Source organism: Mustelus asterias, unplaced genomic scaffold (genome assembly GCF_964213995.1).
Source record: "Mustelus asterias unplaced genomic scaffold, sMusAst1.hap1.1 HAP1_SCAFFOLD_79, whole genome shotgun sequence".
Lineage (NCBI taxonomy): Eukaryota > Metazoa > Chordata > Chondrichthyes > Carcharhiniformes > Triakidae > Mustelus > Mustelus asterias.
This window is the reverse complement of record NW_027590137.1, coordinates 517,845-542,235: the sequence shown is the minus strand read 5'-3', so window position 1 is coordinate 542,235 and position 24,391 is coordinate 517,845. Positions and strand designations below refer to the sequence as shown.

The 24,391-nt window shown below is 46.0% G+C and overlaps 2 protein-coding genes and 1 pseudogene across 3 annotated transcripts in view; 1 reads left to right on the top strand and 2 right to left on the bottom strand.

Annotated features, from left to right (window-relative positions):
- LOC144483836 (uncharacterized) overlaps positions 1 to 24,391 on the bottom strand; it is a 284,619-nt gene that overhangs the window by 70,467 nt on the left and 189,761 nt on the right. The gene's annotated exons all lie outside the window — the stretch shown is intronic.
- Positions 1,852 to 10,673, bottom strand: LOC144483841 (uncharacterized). 2 transcript variants are annotated; one of them, XM_078202404.1, is made up of 2 exons: positions 10,635 to 10,673; positions 1,852 to 4,494 (listed from the first exon to the last, which is right to left on the bottom strand). In XM_078202404.1, exon 2 carries the CDS (start codon positions 4,135 to 4,137, stop codon positions 3,547 to 3,549), a length of 591 nt encoding a protein of 196 aa, XP_078058530.1. In that variant the 5' UTR covers positions 4,138 to 4,494; positions 10,635 to 10,673; the 3' UTR covers positions 1,852 to 3,546. The 2 variants fall into 2 exon arrangements, with proteins under 2 accessions (XP_078058530.1, XP_078058531.1); XM_078202405.1 differs by lacking the exon at positions 10,635 to 10,673 and adding an exon at positions 10,560 to 10,627 and having other exon boundaries at positions 3,427 to 4,494.
- Positions 10,472 to 24,391, top strand: part of LOC144483801 (uncharacterized) — a 49,051-nt pseudogene continuing 35,131 nt past the window's right edge.

The following is a 24,391-nucleotide window of genomic DNA, read 5'->3' as shown; positions in this document are numbered from 1 at the left end:
AAGACGTTTGAGTCTGTCTGTACTCAATCTTCATTCAGAGACAGAGCAGCAGCAGCTTTGCTGGGCAGGAATGAGCAGCTGAACAAGCTCATTGTCCAACTTCCGCATTCAGACAATGGGGGAGCTCTGATTGGCTTGAGGACCAGAGAACGTCCGGTCCTCCAGCTTTCCATTGGCCAACACCTCAAGCAGCAGGTCAACAGGTTGGCTCCCCCCGCACATGCGCATCTTCCCCTCTCCATTGGACATGCGCAGTGCCGGGCCCAGGGTGCAGACATATGGGCATATATCTGTCTGGCAGCCTGCTTGGAGATTTTCAGCTGTGTCCAGGACAGGAAGCAGTGAGCATGGATCTGTCAATCAGCCTCAATCAGCACCTTCAGGAGAATTGGGAGGGTGAATATTAGATACAGCAGAGTGAGAATGGAGGGAGAGTGTGTGGGATGGAGATTCACAGCTTTTGGGGAATGAGAGAGGAAAGAATGTTCCATATAAACTAGAATTGTCTGTTCTGAATTTCTATCCTGTACTGACACTGATGACTTGTGTCAACTTGTTTTACAGGATATTGAAAGAGAAATCACAGGCTGAAATCTCAAACGTCACGTCGAGACGTGACAGAGTCATATTCCTTGGGAGCTGAATATCATCGGCCATTGAATCGAGAAGGAGAAATTGTTGTCCAGTCTGTTGATTTGAAAACATTTCAAACATCAGTGTAACTGGAAAAGCATCAACACACTGCCACACTTGAGTAAGAGTGTTCCAGTGCACTGGCTAAAGAGCTTTAACCAATTACACAGCCTGAATAAATATCACATCATTCACAGCGGGGAGAGACTGCACTCGTGTTGTGTGTGTGGACGAGGCTTCAATTGATTGGCCACCCAAGAGAGAGGCAAGGACACCTGCACCATGGAGAAACCATGGAAATGTGTAGACTGTGGAAAGAGATACAGTGCCCCATCTCTGCTGGATGCTCATCGAAGCAGCCACACTGGGGAGAGGCCATTCATCTGCTCTCAGTGTGGGGAGGGATTCATTTGTTTTTCCCACCTGCAGTCACACCAGCGAGTTCACACTGGGGAGAGACCGTTCACCTGCTCTCAGTGTGGGAAGGGATTCACTGTGTCATCCACCTTGCAGAGACACCAGCGAACTCACACTGGAGAGAGGCCATTCACCTGCTCTCAGTGTGGGAAGAGATTCACTCGGTCATCTGACCTGCAGACACACCAGCGAGTTCACATTGGGGAGAGGCCGTTCACCTGCTCTCAGTGTGGGAAGGGATTCATTCAGGCATCCAGCCTGCAGATACACCAGCGAGTTCATTCTGGGGAGATGACATTCATGTGCTCTCAATGCGGGTATTCTGGGGTATATCCCTTTAGGCCCTGGGGACTTGTCTACTTTAATGTTTCTCAAGAATCCCAATACCTCCTCCTTTTTGATCTCAACATGACTCAAACTATCCACACACCCTTTCCCAGACTCATCATCCACCAAGTCCTTCTCTTTGATGAATACGGACGCAAAGTACTCATTTAATACATCGCCATTTCCTCTGGCTCCAGACATAGATTCCCTCCCCTGTCCTTGAGTGGACCAACCCTCTCCCTGTTGCTCTTTATATATGTATAAAAAGCCTTGGGATTTTCCTTAATCCTGCTGCCCAATGCTTTCTCGTGACCCCTTTTCGCCCTCAGACTTGGGTGAAAGGACTGAGGGGATGGTTGCTAAATTTGCTAATGGCATAAAGATAGGTAGGAAAGTTGTGAAGATGACATAAGGAGACGACAAAAATATATATTTTTATTCCTTTAATTTCTTTATTGTTTCTTCATTTTTCTTCCTCCCTCCCACTCTTTCCCCCTTCTTTATTCCCCTTCTCTGACCTTTTCTCCCCCTTTGCTAAATCTTACCTCGTCCCATTCATTACTCTCTCCCCTCCCCCGCCCCTCCCTCTCTCTTTTGGCCATTCACACCCTTTATTCTCTCTGTGGACAGCTATGAGCAGTCTTTTCCCCTGGTTTCTGTGGCTATGACTCATCTTTAATTCCCTCACCCGGCAGTATAAATATCTCCCACTTTCTCTGCCTTTTAGCTTTGACAAAGGGTCATCTGGACTCGAAACATCAGCTCTTTTCTCTCCTTACAGATGCTGCCAGACCTGCTGAGATTTTCCAGCATCTTCTGTTTTTGGTTACAAAAATATATAGATCGGTTAAAACAGGGGCAAAGATCCGCCAAATGTAATATAATGTGGCAAAAAGTCAAATCATCCATTTTGGCAGGAAGAATAAAAGAGAAGCTTATCATTTAAATGGTGTGAGATTGCAGAGCTGAGATTACAGAGGGATCTGGGTGTCCCAGTGCTTGAATCACAAAAGGCCGGTATACAGGTACAGCAGGGAATTGGGAAAGCTAATAGAATGTTGTTGTTTATTGCGAAGGGAATTGAATAAAAAAGTAGGGAGATTATACAGGATATTGGTGAAACCATCTGGAGTACTGTGTACAATATGGCTCTCATTTAGGAAAGATGTAAACACATTGGAAACAGCTCAGAGAAGGTTTACTGGACTAATACCTGAAATGGCTGGTTTGTCTAATGAGGATTGATTGGACAGGCTGGGCTTGTATCTACTGGAGTTTAGAAGAGTAAGAGGCGGCTCGATTAAAACAAATAACAGGAGAACTTCTTCCTCTCAGAGGGTCTGAATATCTGGAACTCTCTTCCTCAAAGGGCAGTGGACGCAGAGTCTCTGAATCTTTTGAAGGCAGAGCTGGACAGATTCTTAATAAGCAAGGGGCTGAAAGGTTATCGGGGGGTCGGCGGGAATGTGGAGTTGAGGTTACAATCAGATCAGCTGTGCACATATTGAATGGTGAAGCAGGCACGAGGGACGTACCCCTGTTCTGAATGTGCATATTCATCTGTTATCACATCCTGTACAATAGATTGGAGCATTTTCCCTCCGGCTGATGTCAGGCTGATGGGTCTGTGGTTCCCCGTTTTCTCTCTCCCTCCTTAAACAGTGGGGTTTCATTTACCACCTTCCAATCTGCAGCAACCATTCCACAATCTATAGAATTTGGAAAGATGACCACCAATGTATCCACTATCTCCACAGCCACCTCTTCCAACACTCTGGGATGTAGATCATCAGCTTTTTGGGGATTTATTCACTTCCAACCCCATTAATTTCTCCAGTGCTACTTTTTCACTAATACTAATCTCTTTCAGTTCCTCACACTCACTACTCCCTCTGCATGCTTTGCGAGCCTTCCAAACATAATTGCGAACAAAATATCTTTAAACTTCCCAACACCCTTTCACTCTGTGATCCTTGAGAAATCCAAAGCCAGATATTCGCAACAAGGTTAAAAGATTATCAGCCCACTGGAGGCAAAGTGGTGAGACCGGCCAGTCCAGCAGACAGAGAGCCTCCAATTCTCCCCATGACCAACTATGAGAATGAACAAAATGCAGTCCTGGATGTAATTGAGAGCAGAAACAATAACAGCAGAATCCAACCCCTGGAATCACATGTGAACTCGCTGGTGTCTCCGCAGGTTGGATAACTGAGTGAATCCTTTCCCACACTGAGAGCAGGTGAACGGTCTCTCCTTGGTGTGAACTCGCTGGTGTGTCTGAAGAGTGGATAACTGAGCAAATCCCTTCTCGCACTGAGGGCAGGTGAACGGCCTCTCCCCAGTGTGAAACCGTTGGTGTGTCTTCAGATGGGATAACTGAGTGAACCCATTCCCACACTGAGAGCAGATAAACGGCCTCTCCCTAGTGTGAACTCGCTGGTGTGTCCGCAGGCTGGATGACTGACTGAATCCCTTCCCACACTGAGAGCAGATGAATGGTCGCTCCTCATTGTGAACTCGCTGGTGTGTCTGCAGGGCGGATGACTGAGTGAATCTCTTCCCACAATGAAAGCAGATGAATGGCCTTTCCTCATTGTGAACTCGCTGGTGTGTCTGCAGAGTGGATAATCGACTGAATCCATTCCCACACTGAGAACAGGTGAACGGTCTCTCCCCAGTGTGGCTGCGTCGATGGGTTTCCAGGTGAGAAGGGTATCTAAATCCCTTCCCACAGTCCCCACATTTCCACCGTTTCTCCATGGTGCAGGTGTCCTTGTGACTCTCCAGGTCGGACAATCAGTTGAAACCTCATCCACACACAGAACACGGGTACAGTCTCTCCCCGCTGTGAATGCTGCGATGTTTTTTCAGGCTGTGCAACTGAAGTGTTTTCCACACAGTGCACTGGAACACTCTCACCCGGGTGTGTATGTCTCAGTGCTTTCCAGTCACACTGATGTTTAAAATCTCCTGAAGCAGACAGAGCAGAGAAACATTTCTCCTTCTAGATTCAAAGGCCGATGATATTCAGGTCCCGATGAATTGAGTGACTCTGTCAGATGTTGACGTGATGTTTGGTTTGAGATTTCTGTCTGTAAACCCTCACCTTCTGATAGCCTGTAAAAGGTGTTTACAAAAGTCATCAGTGTCAGTACAGGATAGAAATTCAGAGCAGACAATTCTAGTTTCTATGGAACATTCTTTCCTCTCTCTTTCCCCAAAAGCTGTAAATCTCCATCCCACACACTCTCCCTCCATTCTCACTCTGCTGTATCTAATATTCACCCTTTCAATTCTCCTGAAGGTGCTGATTGAGGCTGATTGACAGATCCATGCTCACTGCTTCCTGTCCTGGCCACAGCTGAAAATCTCCATGCAGGCTGCCAGACAGTCTATACAGAGTCATAGAGGTTTACAGCATGGAAACAGGCCCTTCGGCCCAATTTGTCCATGCCGCCTTTTTTTTAAACCCTTAAGCTCGTCCCAATTGCCCGCATTTGGCCCATATCCCTCGAAACCCATCTTACCCATGTAACTGTCTAAATGCTTTTTAAAAGTCAAAATCATACCCGCCTCTACTACTATCTCTGGCAGCTTGTTCCAGACACTCACCATTCTCTGTATGAAAAAATTGCCCTTCTCACCTTAAACCTATGCCCTCTAGTTTTAGACTCCCCTACTTTGGGAAAAGATATTGACTATCTACCTTGTCTGTGCCCCTCATTATTTTATAGACCTCTATAAGGTCACCCCTCAGCCTCCTACGCTCCAGACAAAAAAGTCCCAGTCTATCCAGCCTCTCCTTATAACTCAATCCATCAAGTCCCGGTAGCATCCTAATAAGTCTTTTCTGCACTCTTTCTAGTTTAATAATATCCTTTCTATAATAGGGTGACCAGAACTGCACACAGCATTCCAAGTGTTGCCTTACCAATGTCTTGTACAACTTCAACAAGACATCCCAACTCCTGTATTCAATGTTCTGACCAATGAAATCAAGCACGCTGAATGCCTTCTTCACCACTCACAAAGCCATGCTGACTGTCCCTAATCAGTCATTGCATCTTGAAATGCCTGTAGATCCTGTCTCTCAAAATACCTTCCAACAACTTACCCACCACAGATGTGAGGCTCACTGGCCTGTAGTTCCCAGGCTTTTCCCTGCAGCCCTTTTTAAACAAAGGCACAACATTTGCCACCCTCCAATCTTCAGGCACCTCACCTGTGACTATCGATGATACAAATATCTCTGCTATGACTGAACTAAAAATATATTTAATGGATCGGATGGCTCTAGTTGGGTTAACATAGAACATAGAAAGCCACAGCACAAACAGGCCCTTCGGCCCACAAGTTGCGCCGATCACATCTCCACCTCTAGGCCTATCTATAGCCCTCAATCCCATTAAATCCCATGTACTCATCCAGAAGTCTCTTAAAAGACCCCAACGAGTTTGCCTCCACCACCACCGACGTCAGCCGATTCCACTCACCCACCACCCTCTGAGTGAAAAACTTACCCCTGACATCTCCTCTGTACCTACCCCCCAGCACCTTAAACCTGTGTCCTCTCGTAGCAACCATTTCAGCCCTTGGAAATAGCCTCTGAGAGTCTACCCTATCCAGACCTCTCAACATCTTGTAAACCTCTATCAGGTCACCTCTCATCCTTCGTCTCTCCAGGGAGAAGAGACCAAGCTCCCTCAACCTATCCTCATAAGGCATGCCCCCCAATCCAGGCAACATCCTTGTAAATCTCCTCTGCACCCTTTCAATGGCTTCAACATCTTTCCTGTAATGAGGTGACCAGAACTGCGCGCAGTACTCCAAGTGGGGTCTAACCAGGGTCCTATAAAGCTGCAGCATTATCTCCCGACTCCTAAACTCAATCCCTCGATTAATGAAGGCCAGTACGCCGTACGCCTTCTTGACCGCATCCTCCACCTGCGAGGCCGATTTAAGAGTCCTATGGACCCGGACCCCAAGGTCCTTCTGATCCTCTACACTGCTAAGAATGGTACCCTTCATATTATACTGCTGCTTCATCCCATTGGATCTGCCAAAATGGACCACCACACACTTATCCGGGTTGAAGTCCATCTGCCACTTCTCCGCCCAGTCTTGCATTCTATCTATGTCTCGCTGCAATTTCTGACATCCCTCCAAACTATCCACAACACCACCTACCTTGGTGTCGTCAGCAAACTTACCAACCCATCCCTCCACTTCCTCATCCAGGTCATTTATGAAAATGACAAACAGCAAGGGTCCCAGAACAGATCCCTGGGGCACTCCACTGGTCACTGACCTCCATGCAGAGAAAGACCCCTCCACAGTTAAGATACAGGGGGTTGTGATTAATGATGATCTTGAACTTGCTGACTGTGGAGGTAGTCAAGCCGAGGGGATCAATAATTTCTAAATGAGATTGGATGGGTGCTGCAGGGTTACAGAATGGGACCCACTCCAGACGGACAGAACTGCTCGACAGACAGTTTATAGTTTAGTTTTGATAATTTATTAATTAGTGTCACAAGGATGCTGACATTAACACTGCAATGAAGTCACTGTGAAAATCATGAAAAAGTATGAAGTTACTGTGAGAGTCGGTATGGACTCGAGTTATCCAATGGACTCCTTCTGTGCTGGAATGACTCTGTGACTGGAAATATATAACGTAGCTACAGGACTATATTACAAGACTGGAAATAATAAATGCATTTATTACAGGACCAGAAGTAAATCAGTCCCATATAATAACACCAGAGACTGTCTCTGCTCAAGTTTAGCTTCTGCTCGACTTTAAAAGAGTAAGAGGCAACTTAATTTAAACCTTCAAGATCCTGAAAGACCTTGGATGTGGAGAGGATGTTTACTCTTATGGGAGAATCTTGGGGTCACTGTTTTAAAAGTGTTGTAACAACACCAGGTTAAAGTCCAACAGGTTTATTTGGTAGCAAATACCATAAGCTTTCGGAGCGCTGCTCCTTCGTCAGATGGAGCGGAAATGTGCTCTCAAACAGTGCACAGCAGTCACGGGCATTCAGCCTCGGATCTTCAGGTAAGCGTTCTCCAAGGCAGCCTTCACGACACACGACAGCGCAGAGTCGCTGAGCAGAAACTGATAGCCAAGTTCCGCACGCATGAGGACGGCCTAAACCGGGATGTTGGATTTATGTCACATTATCAGTAACCCCCACAGCTTGCCTCCTGATCTTACTAGCTGTTCTGTCTGGAGACAATACACATCTCTTGAACCTGTGCTTAATGCTCCCTCCACCCAAATTGTCTGTATCTTTACGACCTGGCTAGCTGTAGGGATTCGCATTCTAATCAGTATTCTGTAACTTGATTTTGTGTCTCTGTGCACTGTTTGAGAGCAGATATCCACTCCATCTGACGAAGGAGCAGCGCTCCGAAAGCTTATGGTATTTGCTACCAAATAAACCTGTTGGACTTTAACCTGGTGTTGTGAGACTTCTTACTGTGCTTACCCCAGTCCAACGCCGGCAGCTCCACATCATAAAAAAGTGTTGCCCATTGAAGACAGAGATGAGAAGATTTTTTTTCACTCAGAGAGTCTTGAATCTTTGGAACTCCCTTCCTCAAAAGTAGAAGTAGAGTCTGATTTCAATAAGGAATTAGATACATTTCTTGGGGATCAAGGGATACGGGGGGTGGGGGGGGAAGCGGGATTATGATATTGAATTTGATGATCAGCCATGACCATAATGAACGGCGGAGCAGGCTCGAAGGGCCGAATAGCGTCCTCCCCACTTCTACTTTCCAGTATGTTTCTATGTAAACATGAGGAGCCTGGGGCTGAAATGTAACCAAATATTTTGCCACCGCTTCAGGCAACTTTTCACACTGAAACATAGAATCTAGAAGTGGGGGTAGGTCATTCAGCCCTTCGAGCTTGTTCCACCATTCATTATGGTCATGGTTGATCATCAAATTCAATATCCTAATCCCCCCCCCACCCCACTCCCGTTCCCCCATATCCCTTGATCTATATTCTGTGGCAGTGAATTCCACACATTCATCACCCTCTGGGTGAAGAAATTTCTCCTCACCTCAGTTCTAAAAGGTTTACCCCTTATCCTCAAACTATGACCCCGAGTTCCGGACTCCCCCCACCATTGGGAACATTCTTCCTGTATCTACCCTGTCGAACCCTGTTAGAATTTTTAAGTTTCTATGAGATCCAACTCTTCCAAACTCCAGTGAATATAATCTTAACCGATTTAGTTTCTCCTCATATGACTGACTTGCCATCCCAGGAATCAGCCTGGTAAACCTTCGCTGCACTCCCTCTATAACAAGGACATCCTTCCTCAGATAAGGACACCAAAACTGTACACAATACTCCAGGTGTGGCCTCACCAACGCCCTATAGAACTGCAGCAAAACATCCCGATCCCTATACTCAAATCCTCTTGCTATGAAGGCCTACATATCATTTGCCTTCTTTACTGCCTACTGTACCTGCACGCTTACTTTCAGCGACTGATGCACGAGGAATCAAACATCTTGTTGAGTATATACCTCCCTCAATTTACACCTATTCAAGTAATAATCTGTCTTCCTATTATTGCTACCAAAGTGGATAATCTCACATTTATCCACATTATACTGCATCTGCAATGCTGACGCCCACACACTCAGCCTGTCCAAATCACGCTAAAGCATCTCTGCAGCCTCCTCACAGCTCACCCTCCCACCCAACTTTGTATTATCTGCAAACTTGGAGATAATACATTCCGTTCCCTCTTCCAAATCATTAATATATAATGTGAAGAGTTGGGGTCCTAGCACAGATCCCTGCCAAACCCCACTAGTCACTGACTGCCAATCAGAAAAAGACTCATTTATGCCAATGCTTCACTTCTTATCTGCGAACCAGCTTTCTATCCATCTCAAGACATTCCCTGCAATCCCATGTCCTTTAACTTTACATAGCAGTCTCATATGTGAGACCTTGTCGAAAGCCTTCTGAAAGTCTAAATAAACCACATCCACTGGTTCTCCTCGGTCAACTCTACTACTTACATCCTTACAAAATTCCAATAGATTCGTCAAGCATGATTTCCCTTTTATAAATCCATGCTGTCTTTGTCTGATTATACCACTGCCTTCCAAATGCCGAGTTGTGAAATCCTTGATAATAGACACCAGCAACTTCCCCAATACCAATGTTAGGCTCACTGGTCTATAGTTCCCTGTTTTCTCTCTCCCTCCCTTTTTGAATAGTGGGTTTACATTAGCTACCCTCCAATCTGTCGGAACTATTACCGATTCCAAAGAATTTGGGAAAATAACCACCAATGTATCTACTATTTCCAGGACCACTTCCTGAGATACTCTGGGATGAAGCTTATCTGGACCTGGAGATTTATCCACCTTCAATCCCATCAATTTCCCCAAAAACTTCTCAACTGATGCTGATTTCCTTCAGCCCCTGACTAAAACATGTTTCTTTCAGCACTTCTGGTACATTATTCACGTCTTCCTTTGTGAAGACTGAAGCAAAGTACCAATTTAATTCCTCAGCCATTTCTTTATTCCCCGTTATGAATTCTCCTGTTTCTAACATTCGTTTTTGTCAAACTTTTTCTCTTTACATATCTATAGAAACTTTTACAGTCAGTTTTTATGTTCCCTGCTTGCTTCCTTTCATACTCCATTTTTCCCTTCTTAATCAATCCCTTGGTCCTCCTTTGCTGAATTTTAAACTGCTCCCAATCCTCGGATCTATTGCTTTTTCTTGCCAATTTGAATGCTTCTTCCTTGAATCTGATTCTATCTCTAATTTCCCTTGTAAGACATGGCTTGGCCACAATTCCCTTACCACTCTTGCGCCAAACAGGAATAAACAACTTCTGGAGTATATACATAACCCATGGATTCCTCGAGGCTGCAAACATTAGCTGCCGCCTGGGAGTGGGTGAAGCTGTTTAGAACCTGTTACTCAGTCTGCTGTGCTATCCGGTCACTAGGACCCAGTCGGGAGCAGAAAACGCTGAAGCCCCACCCACTCACTGTTGCGTCACCACGACACCAGCGCATTCGCTCCGCTCCCTGCTGAATCAAGATGGCGGCTGTTAACCTCGCCTCGTCTCGGGAAAAAGACCTGAAGCTGCAAACACGGAACCTGCGGATTACTTTTAGAGGTTTGAGACCTTCACCAGATATTTAGAAACCCTCTCCGTCCATCTGCTGGTTCCAATCCTCCCTCCATGTATCCGCATCCTTACCGGTTGCTGATGAGACAGAGGAACGTCCCTCTCCATTGCCATCGTCCACGCTACGCATGCGTCAAACACTGCTTCACTGCGCATGCACAACTCTCCCGTGCTGTGGATAGGGGACATTCCCCACCGCGAGGAATGGTGGGTAAAACGCACGCCATCGAAACTCCTCATTTGTGAACAGTAGCTTTTTCTGCTGCGATGTGAAAATTAGGGATAGGGGTGCAGTTAATAAAATTAGGAATCAAATTGTACTGTAATCGAAGTGCTCAAGACATCCATTATCCACCAGGAAGTAGGGGAATGGAAATTCTCGACCAAAGTATCTGAAATTGATACATAATGAGGGGGAAGTCGATCCGTATCTTTAATGAACATCAACACGCAAAAATGGAACTTGACGACTTTTAAACAGCTCGCCCTCTTGACATAGAAGTGTCATAATGGGAAATGTGTGTGATGGATAGAGCTGTTTCTGGGGCACAGGAGATTGTGGGATCCACGGCCCCATTAAACAGCAGCTATTGGTATGTGTTTCATTAGAGGAGCATCAGTGACTGCAAACATTAACTCTATTTCTGTCTCTATAGATGCTGTCTAACCTGATGAGTATTTCCAACGTTTTCTCTTTTCATTTCAGATTTCCAGCAGCTGCAGTGTTTTGATTTTGTTTAGTAAGGAAGTTAAAACTAGAGGACCCAGCCTCAAAATAAAGGGGGGTCGGTTTAAGACAGAGTTGAGGAGGAACTTCTTCTCCCAGAGGGTGGTGAATCTCTGGAATTCTCTGCCCACTGAGGTGGTGGAGGCTACCTCGCTGAATATGTTTAAAGCGCAGATGGATGGATTCCTGATCGGTAAGGGAATTAAGGGTTATGGGGATCAGGCGGGTAAGTGGTACTGATCCACGTCAGATCAGCCATGATCTTATTGAATGGCGGGGCAGGCTCGAGGGGCTAGATGGCCTACTCCTGCTCCTATTTCTTATGTTCTTAGTTGAAGGCGTTGCTCATGGAACTGAATCTAGAAACAAACGGACCATTTAAAGCTGTGTTTCAAGTAAGGAAAAAGTAGTTATGTCGGGTATTTTCGTAAAATTTACATTTAGAAAAATTTCATATTAATAACTGGAACATGGACATTACTGGAATTACCAGCAATTGGCTAAACCTCCTTTGACAGCAGCTTCCAAAACTACAAACCTCTTCTCCAATATGGATTAGGGCAGTTTGTGCATGGAAACCCCACTACCTGCATTTACTCTTCAGAATCACACACTATTCTGACTTGGTAGTATATACTGCTCTGCCTTCACAATCACTCGGCCAAAATCCTAAAACTTATTTCTGAGCAACATAGTACAGTGGCACAGGGTAGCACAGTGGTCAACACTGCTGTTTCACAGCACCAGGGACCCGGGTTCGATTCCAGCTTTGGGTGACTGTGTGGAGTTTGCACGTTCTCTCTGTGACTGCATGAGTTTCCTTTAGGTGCTCCGGTTTCCTCCCACACCCCAAAGGTGTGCAGGTTAGGTGGATTGACCAGGCTAAATTGCCCCTTAAATGCAGGAGGTTATAGGTTACCTCACGATTACAAGTTGTTTTGAGATTGAAAGCGACATTTGGAGGTGATAGTTTTCCTGCATCCTTTGAGTTGGTGAAGGTTGTGGTTTGGCAGGTTCTGTCAAAGTTCTTGTCCAGTTGTAGATGTATAAAGTCCTTACCGTTCATTCCCTCCCTGTTTCATCTCTATCTTTCTCCTCCCATTAAGGTTGAATTCTTGTGTAGATCTGGACTGGGTGGCAGGTTTCCTGCATTGAAGGACATTAGCAAACCATTTGAGTTTTTAATCACAATCCAGCAGCTTTCGTGGTCACTTTTTCCTTGTGCCGGCTCCACAAATTACCGGATTCATTCAGCTCAATTTCACAACCTACCTTTGTGTTTATCACTGTTTTTTTCTCCTTTTTGAATTAATTTTACAGCATATTGGAAGAGGAGGATTTGTAGGTGGGAAACTCAGATCAAACATCACATCAGGATCTGACAGACACCCAACTCATCAGGGCCTGAACATCATCGACTTCTGAACATGGAATCAAAAAGCACCGTTCACAATGGGGAGAAGGTGTTTACATGTTCTGTGTGTGGACGAGGTTTCAGTCGCTCATCAAACCTGTCAAAACACAAGTGCTGTCCCACTGGGGAGAAACCGTGGAAATGTGGAGACTGTGGGAAGGGATTTGATTACCCATCTGAATTACATATTCATCACCGCAGTCACACTGGGGAGAGGCCATTCACTTGCTCTGTGTGTCAGAAAGGATTCACTAAATCATCCCACCTTCTAAGACACCGGCGTGTTCACACTGGGGAGAGACCATTCACCTGCTCCGTCTGTGGGAAAGACTTCACAAACTCATCCCACCTCCTGTCACACCTTCGTATCCACAGTGAGGAGAGACCTTTCCAATGTTCTGACTGTGAGAAAAACTATAAAAGGAAAAATGATCTGTTGAACCACAAACACACTCACACTGGGGAGAGACTGTTCCCCTGCTCCGTGTGTGGGAAGGGATTTACCCGTTCATTCGACCTACTGACACACCAACTTGTTCATACTGATAAGAGACTGTTTAAATGTCCTGACTGTGAGAAGTGCTTTAAAAGCCAGACGGATCTGCTGATGCACCAACTCACTCACACCAGGGAGAGACCCTTCACCTGCTTTTTCTGTGGGAAAGGCTTCACTTGGATGTCCAACCTACTTAATCACCAGCGAGTTCACACTGGGGAGAGGCCGTTCATCTGCTCAGTGTGTGGGAAGGGATTCACTCAGTCATCCACCCTGCTGACACACCAGCGAGTTCACACCAGGGAGAGGCCATTTCCGTGCTCAGTGTGTGGAAAGAGATTCAGTCGTTCATCCACACAGCTTAGGCACCAGCGAGTTCACAAGTAACTAGAACATAGAACATAGAACAGTACAGCACAGAACAGGCCCTTCGGCCCACGATGTTGTGCCGACCTTCATCTGAAACCAAGATCAAGCTATCCCACTCCCTACCATCCTGGTGTGCTCCATGTGCCTATCCAATAACCGCTTAAATGTTCCTAAAGTGTCTGACTCCACTATCACTGCAGGCAGTCCATTCCACACCCCAACCACTCTCTGCGTGAAGAACCTACCTCTGATATCCTTCCTATATCTCCCACCATGAACCCTATAGTTATGCCCCCTTGTAATAGCTCCATCCACCCGAGGAAATAGTCTTTGAACGTTCACTCGATCTATCCCCTTCATCATTTTATAAACCTCTATTAAGTCTCCCCTCAATCTCCTCCGCTCCAGAGAGAACAGCCCCAGCTCCCTCAACCTTTCCTCATAAGACCGACACTCCAAACCAGGCAGCATCCTGGTAAATCTCCTCTGCACTCTTTCCAGCGCTTCCACATCCTTCTTATAGTGAGGTGACCAGAACTGCACGCAATATTCCAAATGCGGTCTCACCAAGGTCCTGTACAGTTGCAGCATAACCCCACGGCTCTTAAACTCCAACCCCCTGTTAATAAAAGCTAACACACTATATGCCTTCTTCACAGCTCTATCCACTTGAGTGGCAACCTTTAGAGATCTGTGGATATGAACCCCAAGATCTCTCTGTTCCTCCACAGTCTTCAGAACCCTACCTTTGACCCTGTAATCCACATTTAAATTTGTCCTACCAAAATGAATCACCTCACATTTATCAGGGTTAAACTCCATTTGCCATTTTTCAGCCCAGCTTTGCATCCTATCTATGTCTCTTTGCAGCCTACAACACCCCTCCACCTCATCCACTACTCCACCAATCTTGGTGTCATCAGCAAATTTACTGATCCACCCTTCAGCCCCCTCCTCTAAGTCATTAATAAAAATCACAAAGAGCAGAGGACCAAGCACCGATCCCTGCGGCACTCCGCTAGCAACCTGCCTCCAGTCCGAAAATTTTCCATCCACCACCACCCTCTGTCTTCGATCAGATAGCCAGTTACCTATCCAATCGGCCAACTTTCCCTCTATCCCACACCTCCTTACTTTCATCATAAGCCGACCATGGGGGACCTTATCAAACACCTTACTAAAATCCATGTATATGACATCAACCGCCCTACCTTCATCAACACACCTAGTTACCTCCTCAAAAAATTCTATCAAATTTGTGAGGCACGATTTTCCCTTCACAAATCCGTGCTGACTATCCCGGATTAATCCGCATCTTTCTAAATGGTCGTAAATCCCATCCCTAAGGACCTTTTCCATCAATTTACCAACCACCGAAGTCAGACTAACCGGTCTATAATTACCAGGGTCATTTCTATTCCCTTTCTTAAACAGAGGAACAACATTTGCCACTCTCCAGTCCTCTGGCACCATCCCCGTGGACAGTGAGGACCCAAAGATCAAAGCCAAAGGCTCTGCAATCTCATCCCTCGCCTCCCAAAGAATCCTAGGATACATTTCATCAGGCCCAGGGGACTTATCGACCTTCAGTTTATTCAAAACTGCCAATACATCCTCCCTCCGAACATCTATTTCCTCCAGCCTATTAGCCTGTAACACCTTCTCTTCCTGAAAAACATGGCCCCTCTCCTTGGTGAACACTGAAGAAAAGTATTCATTCATCACCTCGCCTATCTCTACTGATTCCATACACGTTCCCACCACTGTCCTTGACCGGCCCTATCCTCACCCTGGTCATTCTTTTATTCCTCACATAAGAGTAAAAAGCCTTGGGGTTTTCCTTGATCTGACCCGCCAAGGACTTCTCATGTCCCCTCCTTGCTCTCCTCAGCCCCTTTTTCAGCTCATTCCTTGCTAACTTGTAACCCTCAATCGAGCCATCTGAACCTTGTTTCCTCATCCCTACATAAGCTTCCCTCTTCCTTTTCACAAGACATTCCACCTCTTTTGTGAACCACGGTTCCCTCACTCGGCCATTTCCTCCCTGCCTGACAGGGACATACCTATCAGGGACACCTAGTATTTGTTCCTTGAAAAAGTTCCACTTTTCATCAGTGCCTTTCCCTGACAGTTTCTGTTCCCATCTTATGCCCCCTAATTCTTGCCTAATCGCATCATGAGTAACTGAAGGGATTGGATTTAGAATCTGCTGTTAATGACATCCAGGACTGAACCATGTTCATTCTGACAGTTGGAGTTTGTTGCTGCTGATATTAATAAGCATGAAAGCTGGTGTGTGCAGTGATGTTGTTTGTAAATGTTGATTAAATCAGCTTTGATTCAAACACAGTGTTTTGGATTTCTCCAATAATAAGAGGAGAATGATTGATCTCCTGTTTTTGACAGTGACATTATTTGGGCCTTTTCTTGCTCAAGATTATTTCGGTTCTCTGATTCATCTTCTCCCGGATTAAACTCTGAACTTTCATCAATCCTATCAATCTATTGAAGACATTGGGTGCTTGGTGAAACCCACCTGATGTTGGTGTCATTGCCTTTTGGAAGATTTCCCAGTTTTCTGAAATTCCATCGTGGTTCTGGTGTTGATGTAATGATGGGAGTTTCAGTTCCAATGCTGATGATGTAGGGTCTGTGCTGACAGAAACACAGAATTCTCACAGTGCAGAAAGACACCATTCAGCCCATTGAGTCTGTCCTGGGTCTCTGAAAGGGCATTATACCCAGTCCTACTTCCCTGCCTTATTCCTGTAACATTGCACATTCTTTCTTTTCAGATAGCAACCTAATTTTCTTTTCAATACCTCAATAGAACCTGCCTCCACGACCTCCTCAGTGAATTTGTTCCAGACTCCAACCAACCTCTGAGTGAAACATTTTTACTCACATCACTCTTACTCCTTGGCTAAATACTTTGAATCTGTGCCCTAGTTCTTGGTGCTCTCTTGAGTGGGAACAGTTTCTGACTATTTACTCTGTCCATACTCATTGCTCAACCCTAATTGCCCTTGAACTGAATGGCTTGCTGGACCATTTAAAGACCCACATTGCTATAGATCTGGAGTCACATGTGGAACATACCGGGAAAGGGTGGCAGATTTCCTTCCCGAAAGGACATGAGTTTTTTATAACAATCGGCAATGGTTTCATTAAAAGTTTATTTCCGGATTTTTTTGTTATTGAATTCAAATTCCACCGTCTGCCATGGTGGGAATTGAACCCAGGTCCCCAGAACATGACTTTGGGTTTCTGGATTACTTGGATTTGGTGTCTGGGTGTAAGTGGTCTCTGGATTTGGTGTCTGGGTTTAAGTGTTTGGATTTACTACTATTTACTGTGTATTCATGTCTCAGTGGAAACATTCTGTCCATATCTACCTGTCCATCCCATTTGAAGACCTGTATCCGAAGAATCATAGAATCCCTACAGTGTAGAAGGAGGCCATTCAGCCCATCGAGTCTGTGCTGACTCTGCAATAGGGCATCTTACCCAGGCCCACCGCCAGCAACTCCACACGTTTACCCCACTAATCCTCTAACCTGCACATCTTTTGACTGTGGGACGAAAGCAGAGCACCTGGAGAAAACCCCTGAAGTCACAGGTGGAATGTGCAAACTCCACACAGACAGTGAGGCAGCAGTGCTAACCACTGTACCACCCTGTAGAGATTAACCTTTCTTTAGTTTGAGATTGCCGTGTGTAAATCCTCCTCTTCTAACCCCCTGCAAAAGGAGTTTCCGAAATCCATCCAGGATAGAAATTCACAACATTCTCTCCTCCTGCTCCAGGTTTGTCACCGGGATAATTCCCCTTGTGTCCATTCAGTAACTTCTCATTTGGGATTTGCAGTTTACACAACAGGTTTCCAGAGAATCTCTATCCACCCACCAAATCCATTCCTCCCGCCATCCCACCTTTTACCCATCGTGGATCCGAGAGAGAAATGTCTGTTCATAGTCATGGCTGACACTGCGGATGCTCCAAACACAGGGCAGAACCAGGCCTGCCCACTGCTCTCCTGTGCTGTGGAAAGGGGATACTCTCAACCATGGGGAATGCTGGGTTAAAAACACCTCCACTGATGGTCCCAATTAAATGGTGACAGAACCCAGAGGAAGATGCAGGTTCAGAGCTCAGACAATGAGGAACTTTAGAAGCAGTATTTTTCTGGTGGGCTGTTGGAAGTAGTAGAGGTAATTCATTGGATGTTCTCAATCTTAAAGAAGCTCTATGAGCTGCTTACACTTGTTATTGGAAGTGAGGATGGAGGAAAGAGGGAATGGGCAGAGCATCTCAAAAACTCCTAACATATTGCCGATATCAAAAAGATTGACGCTCAGCTTAACATAAAGCTGATTTATTTAACTTTTAACCAGAAGATTAAAAACATACAACTGGCCTGGAATTTATCATCAGCAGTAGAAACAGACCCCAAAGAATGCGATTCAGTACTGGTTGTGATTAAAAGTAAAATACAATTAATGTAGTTATTTCTGAAATCACTGGATCTCAGCGGATGGGGCGAATGAGTGACTCTCTTCCCACATTCAGAGGGAGTGAACATTCTCTCCTCAGTGTCAATGCACTGGTGTACAGTGGGATGAGGTTACCTGAACTCAGACCAAAATGACAACACTTGAATTGTCTCTCGTCAGTGTGGACTCATTGATGGGACAGCAGTTCCCCAGAACTTTTGTTGCACTTTCCGCAGTTCAGTCTCATCAGTGTGGATCTGCTGGTGCGTTAGCAGGTGGGATGAATTAATGAATCTCTTTCCACACTCAGGGCAGGTGAATGGTCCCTTTCCAGTGTGAATCCACTGGTGTGTCAGCAGAGTGGACATCTGAGCAAATCCCTTCCCACACTCTTTGCAGGTGAACGGCCTCTCCCCAGTGTGAATCCGCTGGTGTACAGTGAGGTCAGATGATTGTGTGAACCCAGTCCCACAGTGAGAGCACCTGAACGGCCTCTCCCCAGTGTGAAACATGCTGATGGTGCTTCAGTTCCCAGAGGTTTTGCAGCACTTCACACAGTCCATGCATTTAAAAGGTCTCTCTGCAGTGTGAACTGGTTGGTGTCTCAACAGATATGATGAATGAGTGAATCCCTTCCCTCATTCAGTGCAAGTGAACGGCCTCTCCCCAGTGTGAACGAGCTGGTGTCTCAGCAGGTTGGTTGAATTTGCGATGCTCTTCCCACACTCGGTGCAGGTAAATGGCCTCTCCCCAGTGTGAACGCACTGATGAGTTTCCAGTATAACTGAGTAACTGAATCCCTTCCCACAGGCCTCACATTTCCACAGTTTCTTCATGCTGTGGGTGTCCTTGTGTCTCTCCAGGTTCCACAATCAGATGAAGCCTCGTCCACACACACAACACACGGACGGTTTCTCCCCACTGTGAATGGTACTTTCTCCTTCCATGTTTACAACACAATGATTTCAGATTTGGATAAATTGAGTGACTCCATCAGATTCTGATGTGATGTTTAGTTTGAGTTTTCCAACTGCAAATCCTTCCTTCCAAAGATGGTGATTAGCACTTCCTAAATTACCTCACCTGAAGGTTTGCTGAAACAGGTCTTTTATTTTCCATATTCATACTATGAATAACAATGCTGTCATGACTTTGCAAATTCAATTTTAGACATCTTCCATGTTGCAATTACATGACAATTTGCATTGGAAATGCCAGCTGGCCCAATTCTGTTCATGGCTGTATACATAATTAGCACCACAATGTTGTAAGTCAATTGGAACAACTTGTCCAGATATGTATTATCATGTTTTTATTGGCTGGATGATGCCATTATTTTTATAAACTAAATAATGCAAACATAAAAAACAGATGGTGATTACCCATGCGCACCGCCACGTATTGCCCCCAATAAAGATGGAGGTCGTTAACGCGTGGGCCGATCTCAGGGATCTTTGACCCGCTCGATGCAAATGGGGGAACTGGTGAATTTTAGGGGGAGTTTACAGATCCGCACAACCGGTTTCTGAAGCCTTTCCGTCTACTCGCCGGTTCAATCGTACCCACCGATCGGCGATTTTCCGCTGACAAATTACGGATCCGAGGTCATAAACATTCGCCGTCGCCATTACCCGCAATGCGCATGCTTCCGTCGGAGCCCCTCTTTCACGCTGATTGGTTGGAGGACCAGCTGCTCCCCCACGGCAGTCCAGGCCCGCCTCCCTCCTCCTATTGGTCCGGAGTTGCCGTCAATCACCCTCCCCGGGGCATTGTGAACTGGCACATGCGCAGTCCGGTCCGGCTGATGAGGCCGGACACTCGATCTGAATGTGGAGCATGCGCAATTCCTTTGTTCGCCTCGGGAGCGAGAGTCCTTTGTCCCGGAGAAGCGGAGTCAGCGTTAGGCGGTGGCTGGGAGGATTTGGAAACACTTTGTGGATCCGCAAACCCTTCAGAATCATTGTCAGCTCCCTGGTTTGCAGCTGCGGGGCTTCTCCCTCCCTCCCTCCCGGGAACAGGCCCAGGTTAACGGCCCCATCCTGGCTCAGCCACTGGAGGATGGTTCACATCAGAGGATGGGGGAGGGGGACAATAAATAAGAGGTTACACTTTGGCCTCAAATCAATGAGGACTCTGATCTCTGGGAAGGAAGGAAACCCTGGGAGGTGGGCGGGGAGGATTCACAAACACCCGCTGGAGGCCCCAACACCCCCAGTAAAAAGCTGCAGCTCCCTGCAGTGATCAGCAGAGAAAATAATTGATTTTATTTTCACTCTATTCAAAAGAGAACTGAACCCATCCAGAATAGAGGGTGGGAGAAAAGATTTGTGAAGATATTTCACACTGGGTTTGCCAGGCTGACCAACTCTCTCAGAGAAAACGAAAGGACATCCTTCATGAGTCTGTTAGAGCAGGTGAGCAGTATTGTGCGCGGTGCTGCTGGAACTGCGAGGGTGGACATGGGCTGGTTGGCAGCCAGAACAGCTGGAAGAGGGTGCTGCACACATCTATCTTATGGGTGAAACAGCACCCATATACCATGCAGCCTGGCACACTGGACTCAAACACGGGACAATCCATTGAAATATGAGCTGGTTGGTCAGTGTGGGAGTTGGCTGCAGGACAGGGAGGAGGGAAAGTGTTCAGGATGAGGATTTACTGCTGCACAGGAACAAGTGAGGAAACGATGTTCCACAGAAAGTAGAAATGTCTGTTCTGAATTTCGATCTTGTATTGATAGTGATGTTTCTAAACTCCTTTGACAGGATATTTGAAATATACACACATTAAATCATCCAACCTGGAGAAACACAAGGACATCTACACCATAGAGAACCCATGGGAATGTGGGGACTGTGGGAAGGAATTCAGTTCTCCATCCCAGCTGGAAGCACATCAGCGCAATCACACTGGGAAGAGTCTGTTCATCTGCACCGCGTGTGGGAAGAGTTTTAGTCGAATGTTCAACCTTCGCACTCACCAGCGACTTCACACTGGGGAGCGGCCATTCACCTGCTCTGTGTGTATGAAGGGATTCAGCAGTTCATCTCACCTGCTGAAACACAAGCGTGCTCACACTGGGGAAAGGCCTTTCACCTGCTCCGTGTGTGGGAAGGGATTCACTAACTCATCTGATCTCCTGACACACCAGCGAGTTCACACCGGGGAGAGGCCATTCACCTGCTCCGTGTGTGGGAAGGGATTCAAACAGTCACAAAACCTAATGAGACACCAGCGAGTTCACAAGATTCCCCAGTTATTGAACAGGTAATCACATCCTGCACTGACCCATGTGCATTCTGATAGCTATGGTGTGTTTCTGCTGCTGTTAATAACTGCTGTAACCAGCTTGAGTTAACAATTCAGGTATTTGTTCAAGTTCAGATAGACTAATGGATCAACCAGGGTCTAATTGAATAACAGAGCAGACTTGAAGGGCTGAACAACCTATTCCATTTCCTGAGTAGTCTGTCCACAGGACTGTCCTACTCTTTAACTCTGCCCCAGTGCTGGTTTCTGGTGAAGTGTCTTCCCCCCCAGTTCTCCCATCACTTTCCATTCATCAGCTGGTGTTTGAGCCCAAGTTTATTGGGAACAGGAGGAAATCATTTATCCCCCTCGAGCCTGTTCTCTTATTGACTGGGGTCACGGCTGATCTCATAGAATCATAGAAACCCTACAGTGCAGAAGGAGGCCATTCGGCCCATCGAGTCTGCACCGACCACAATCCCACCCAGGCCCTACCCCCACATATTTACCCGCTAATCCCTCTAACCTACACATCCCAGGACTCGAAGGGGCAATTTTTAACCTGGCCAATCAACCTAACCCGCACATCTTTGGACTGTGGGAGGAAACCGGAGCACCCGGAGGAAACCCACGCAGACACGAGGAGAATGTGCAAACTCCACACAGACAGTGACCCGAGCCGGGAATCGAACCCGGAACCCTGGAGCTGTGAAGCAGCAGTGCTAACCACTGTGCTACCGTGCCGCCCTGTGACCAAACTCCATTTACCCAGATATTGTTTTAATCCTGACTTCCCCAGTCTGTTACAATGTGATTTAAAAATAACTTTGATTTATATCAGACCTTTAATGTAGGAGAGTGTCCCAAGGTGAATCTCAGAAACATCAACTGACAGAATCAGACAGACAGAGGAACACTGAGGAACACGATAGGAAGGATGTGATTGCACGAGAAAGGGTACAGAGGAGAGTCACCAGCATGTTGCCTGGGCTGGAGTGTTGGGAAGGCGATTTATTATCTAAATGGGGAGCGACTTCGGGGTGCTCCAGTGCAAAAGGATCTGGGTGTCCTCGTTCACCCGTCACAGGAAGCCAGCATGCAGGTACAGCAGATTGTAAAGAAAGTGAATGGAATGTTGGCATTTATAGCTAAAGGATTAGAATATAAATGTAAGGAACTATACAAGGCATTGGTGAGGCCACACCTGGAGTATTGTGCATAGTTTTGGTCCCTTTATTTGAGGAAAGGTGTAGTGGCATTGGAGGCAGTTCAGAGGAGGTTCACTAGATTGATTCCAGAGATGAAGGGTTTGTCGTATGAAGAGAGATAGGCCTATACTCTCTGGAATTTAGAAGAATGAGGGGAGATCAAATCGAGGTACACAAGATGATGAAAGTAGACGTGGAGTGGATGCTTCCTCTTGTGGGGCATTCGAGGACGAGAGGTCATAGTCTTAGGATAAGGGGCAGCAAACGTAAAACAGAGTTGAGGAGAAACTACTTCTCCCAAAGGGTTGTGAATCTGGAATTCGCTGCCCCGAAGTGTGGTGGATGCTGGGACAGTGAGTAAATTTAAGGAGGAGTTAGACAGATTTTTAACTGGTTATAGGGAGTAGGCAGGAAAATGGGAATGAGGAGCATATCAGCGGAGCAGACTCGATGGGCCAAATGCCCTCATTCTGCTCCAATATCTTATCAACTTAACACAGCCTGAAATGTATTCAATGACCAAGCCTCCTACTTACTGGCGAAGGGATTTCCAAAGACTAATGATCTTCATAGAGAATATGTTTCTCCTCATGGTGTAAACTGAGAGACCTCTTATTTTTTAACTGTTTCATAATTCGATATTACCCCATGAGGGGAAACATCCTCTCAGAATCTACCCGGTCAAGCTCCCCCAGGATCTAATATGCTTCACCAAGATCACCTCTCATTCTTCTGAATTCCAATGGGTAAAGACCCAACCTGTTCCACCTTTCCTCAGAAGCCAAACCCCCTCATCACAGGAGTCAGCCTAGTGAACATTTTCTCATCTGCTTCCAATGAAAATGTGTCCCAGCTTAAGTAATCCTGAGCCGGAAAGCAGGCAGACACAATGTTGTGAATTTCTATCCTGGACTGAGAGTGATGGGTTTTGGAAACTTATTTTACATGGGTTAGAAGGGGAGGATTTACCCACAGCAAACTGCAATCAAGTGAATGTTTAACAAAAAACAGAAAGTGCTGGAAAATCTCAGCATGTCTGACAGCATCTTTGGAGAGAGAACAGAGCCAACGTTCCGAGTCTGAATGACTGTTTGGAGAAGGGTCATCCAGACTTGAAACAGTGACTGAAGTGAAAGACCTGACGGACCGAATGGCCGACTCCTAATTCCTGAGGTGAAACATGTCACCATGGCTGTGAACAATCATGTTCAGCCTCGGACAATTATCAGGGAGAGAGATGGAGTCGGTGGCTGGGGAGTGAAGTTTGTAGCAAAGACTGAAACCAGTGGCTTCAGTCTTCCCAATATATAAAATATCTGTTCATCCAGCACTGGATGGCAGACAAGTCAGGACAGTGTGTTTAACGCTTTTTTAAAAAGTTTATTTATTCATGTCACGAGTAGGTTTATATTAACACTGCGATGAAGTTACTGTGAAAATCCCCCAGTGTGTGAGACTTGAAGGTGAATTTAGAGGTGTTCATTCACACTTGTGATCCTGGTTCTTTCAGGTGGTGGAAGTTGAGGGTTTGGGAGATTCTGTCAAAGCTCCAGCTGAGTTATAGATGTGTAAAATCCCTCTCCTCCTGCCATCACCAGCACCTCCCCCACCCCCCCACAACCTCACCTCTTGCATTACTCCCCATTCTCTCCCACTGTCTTGTACTCTCCTTAAGTAGAGGCCTGAGTCTGTACAGACCCAGACTGGGTGGTAGGTTCCTTTCCCTGATGGACATTAGTGAATCAGTTGGGTTTTTATGATAATCCAGCACTGTTCATTAGTATCAGACAAATTACCAGATTCATTCAGCTCAATTTCACAAGCTGCCTTTGTGTTTTTGTGGGTTCTCTCTCACTCCTGTTTTTTTGTTTTA

Bases quoted from the DNA above. Each gene is read 5' to 3' on its own strand.
- LOC144483841 (XM_078202404.1), bottom strand. From the start codon at position 4,137: ATGGAGAAACGGTGGAAATGTGGGGACTGTGGGAAGGGATTTAGATAC.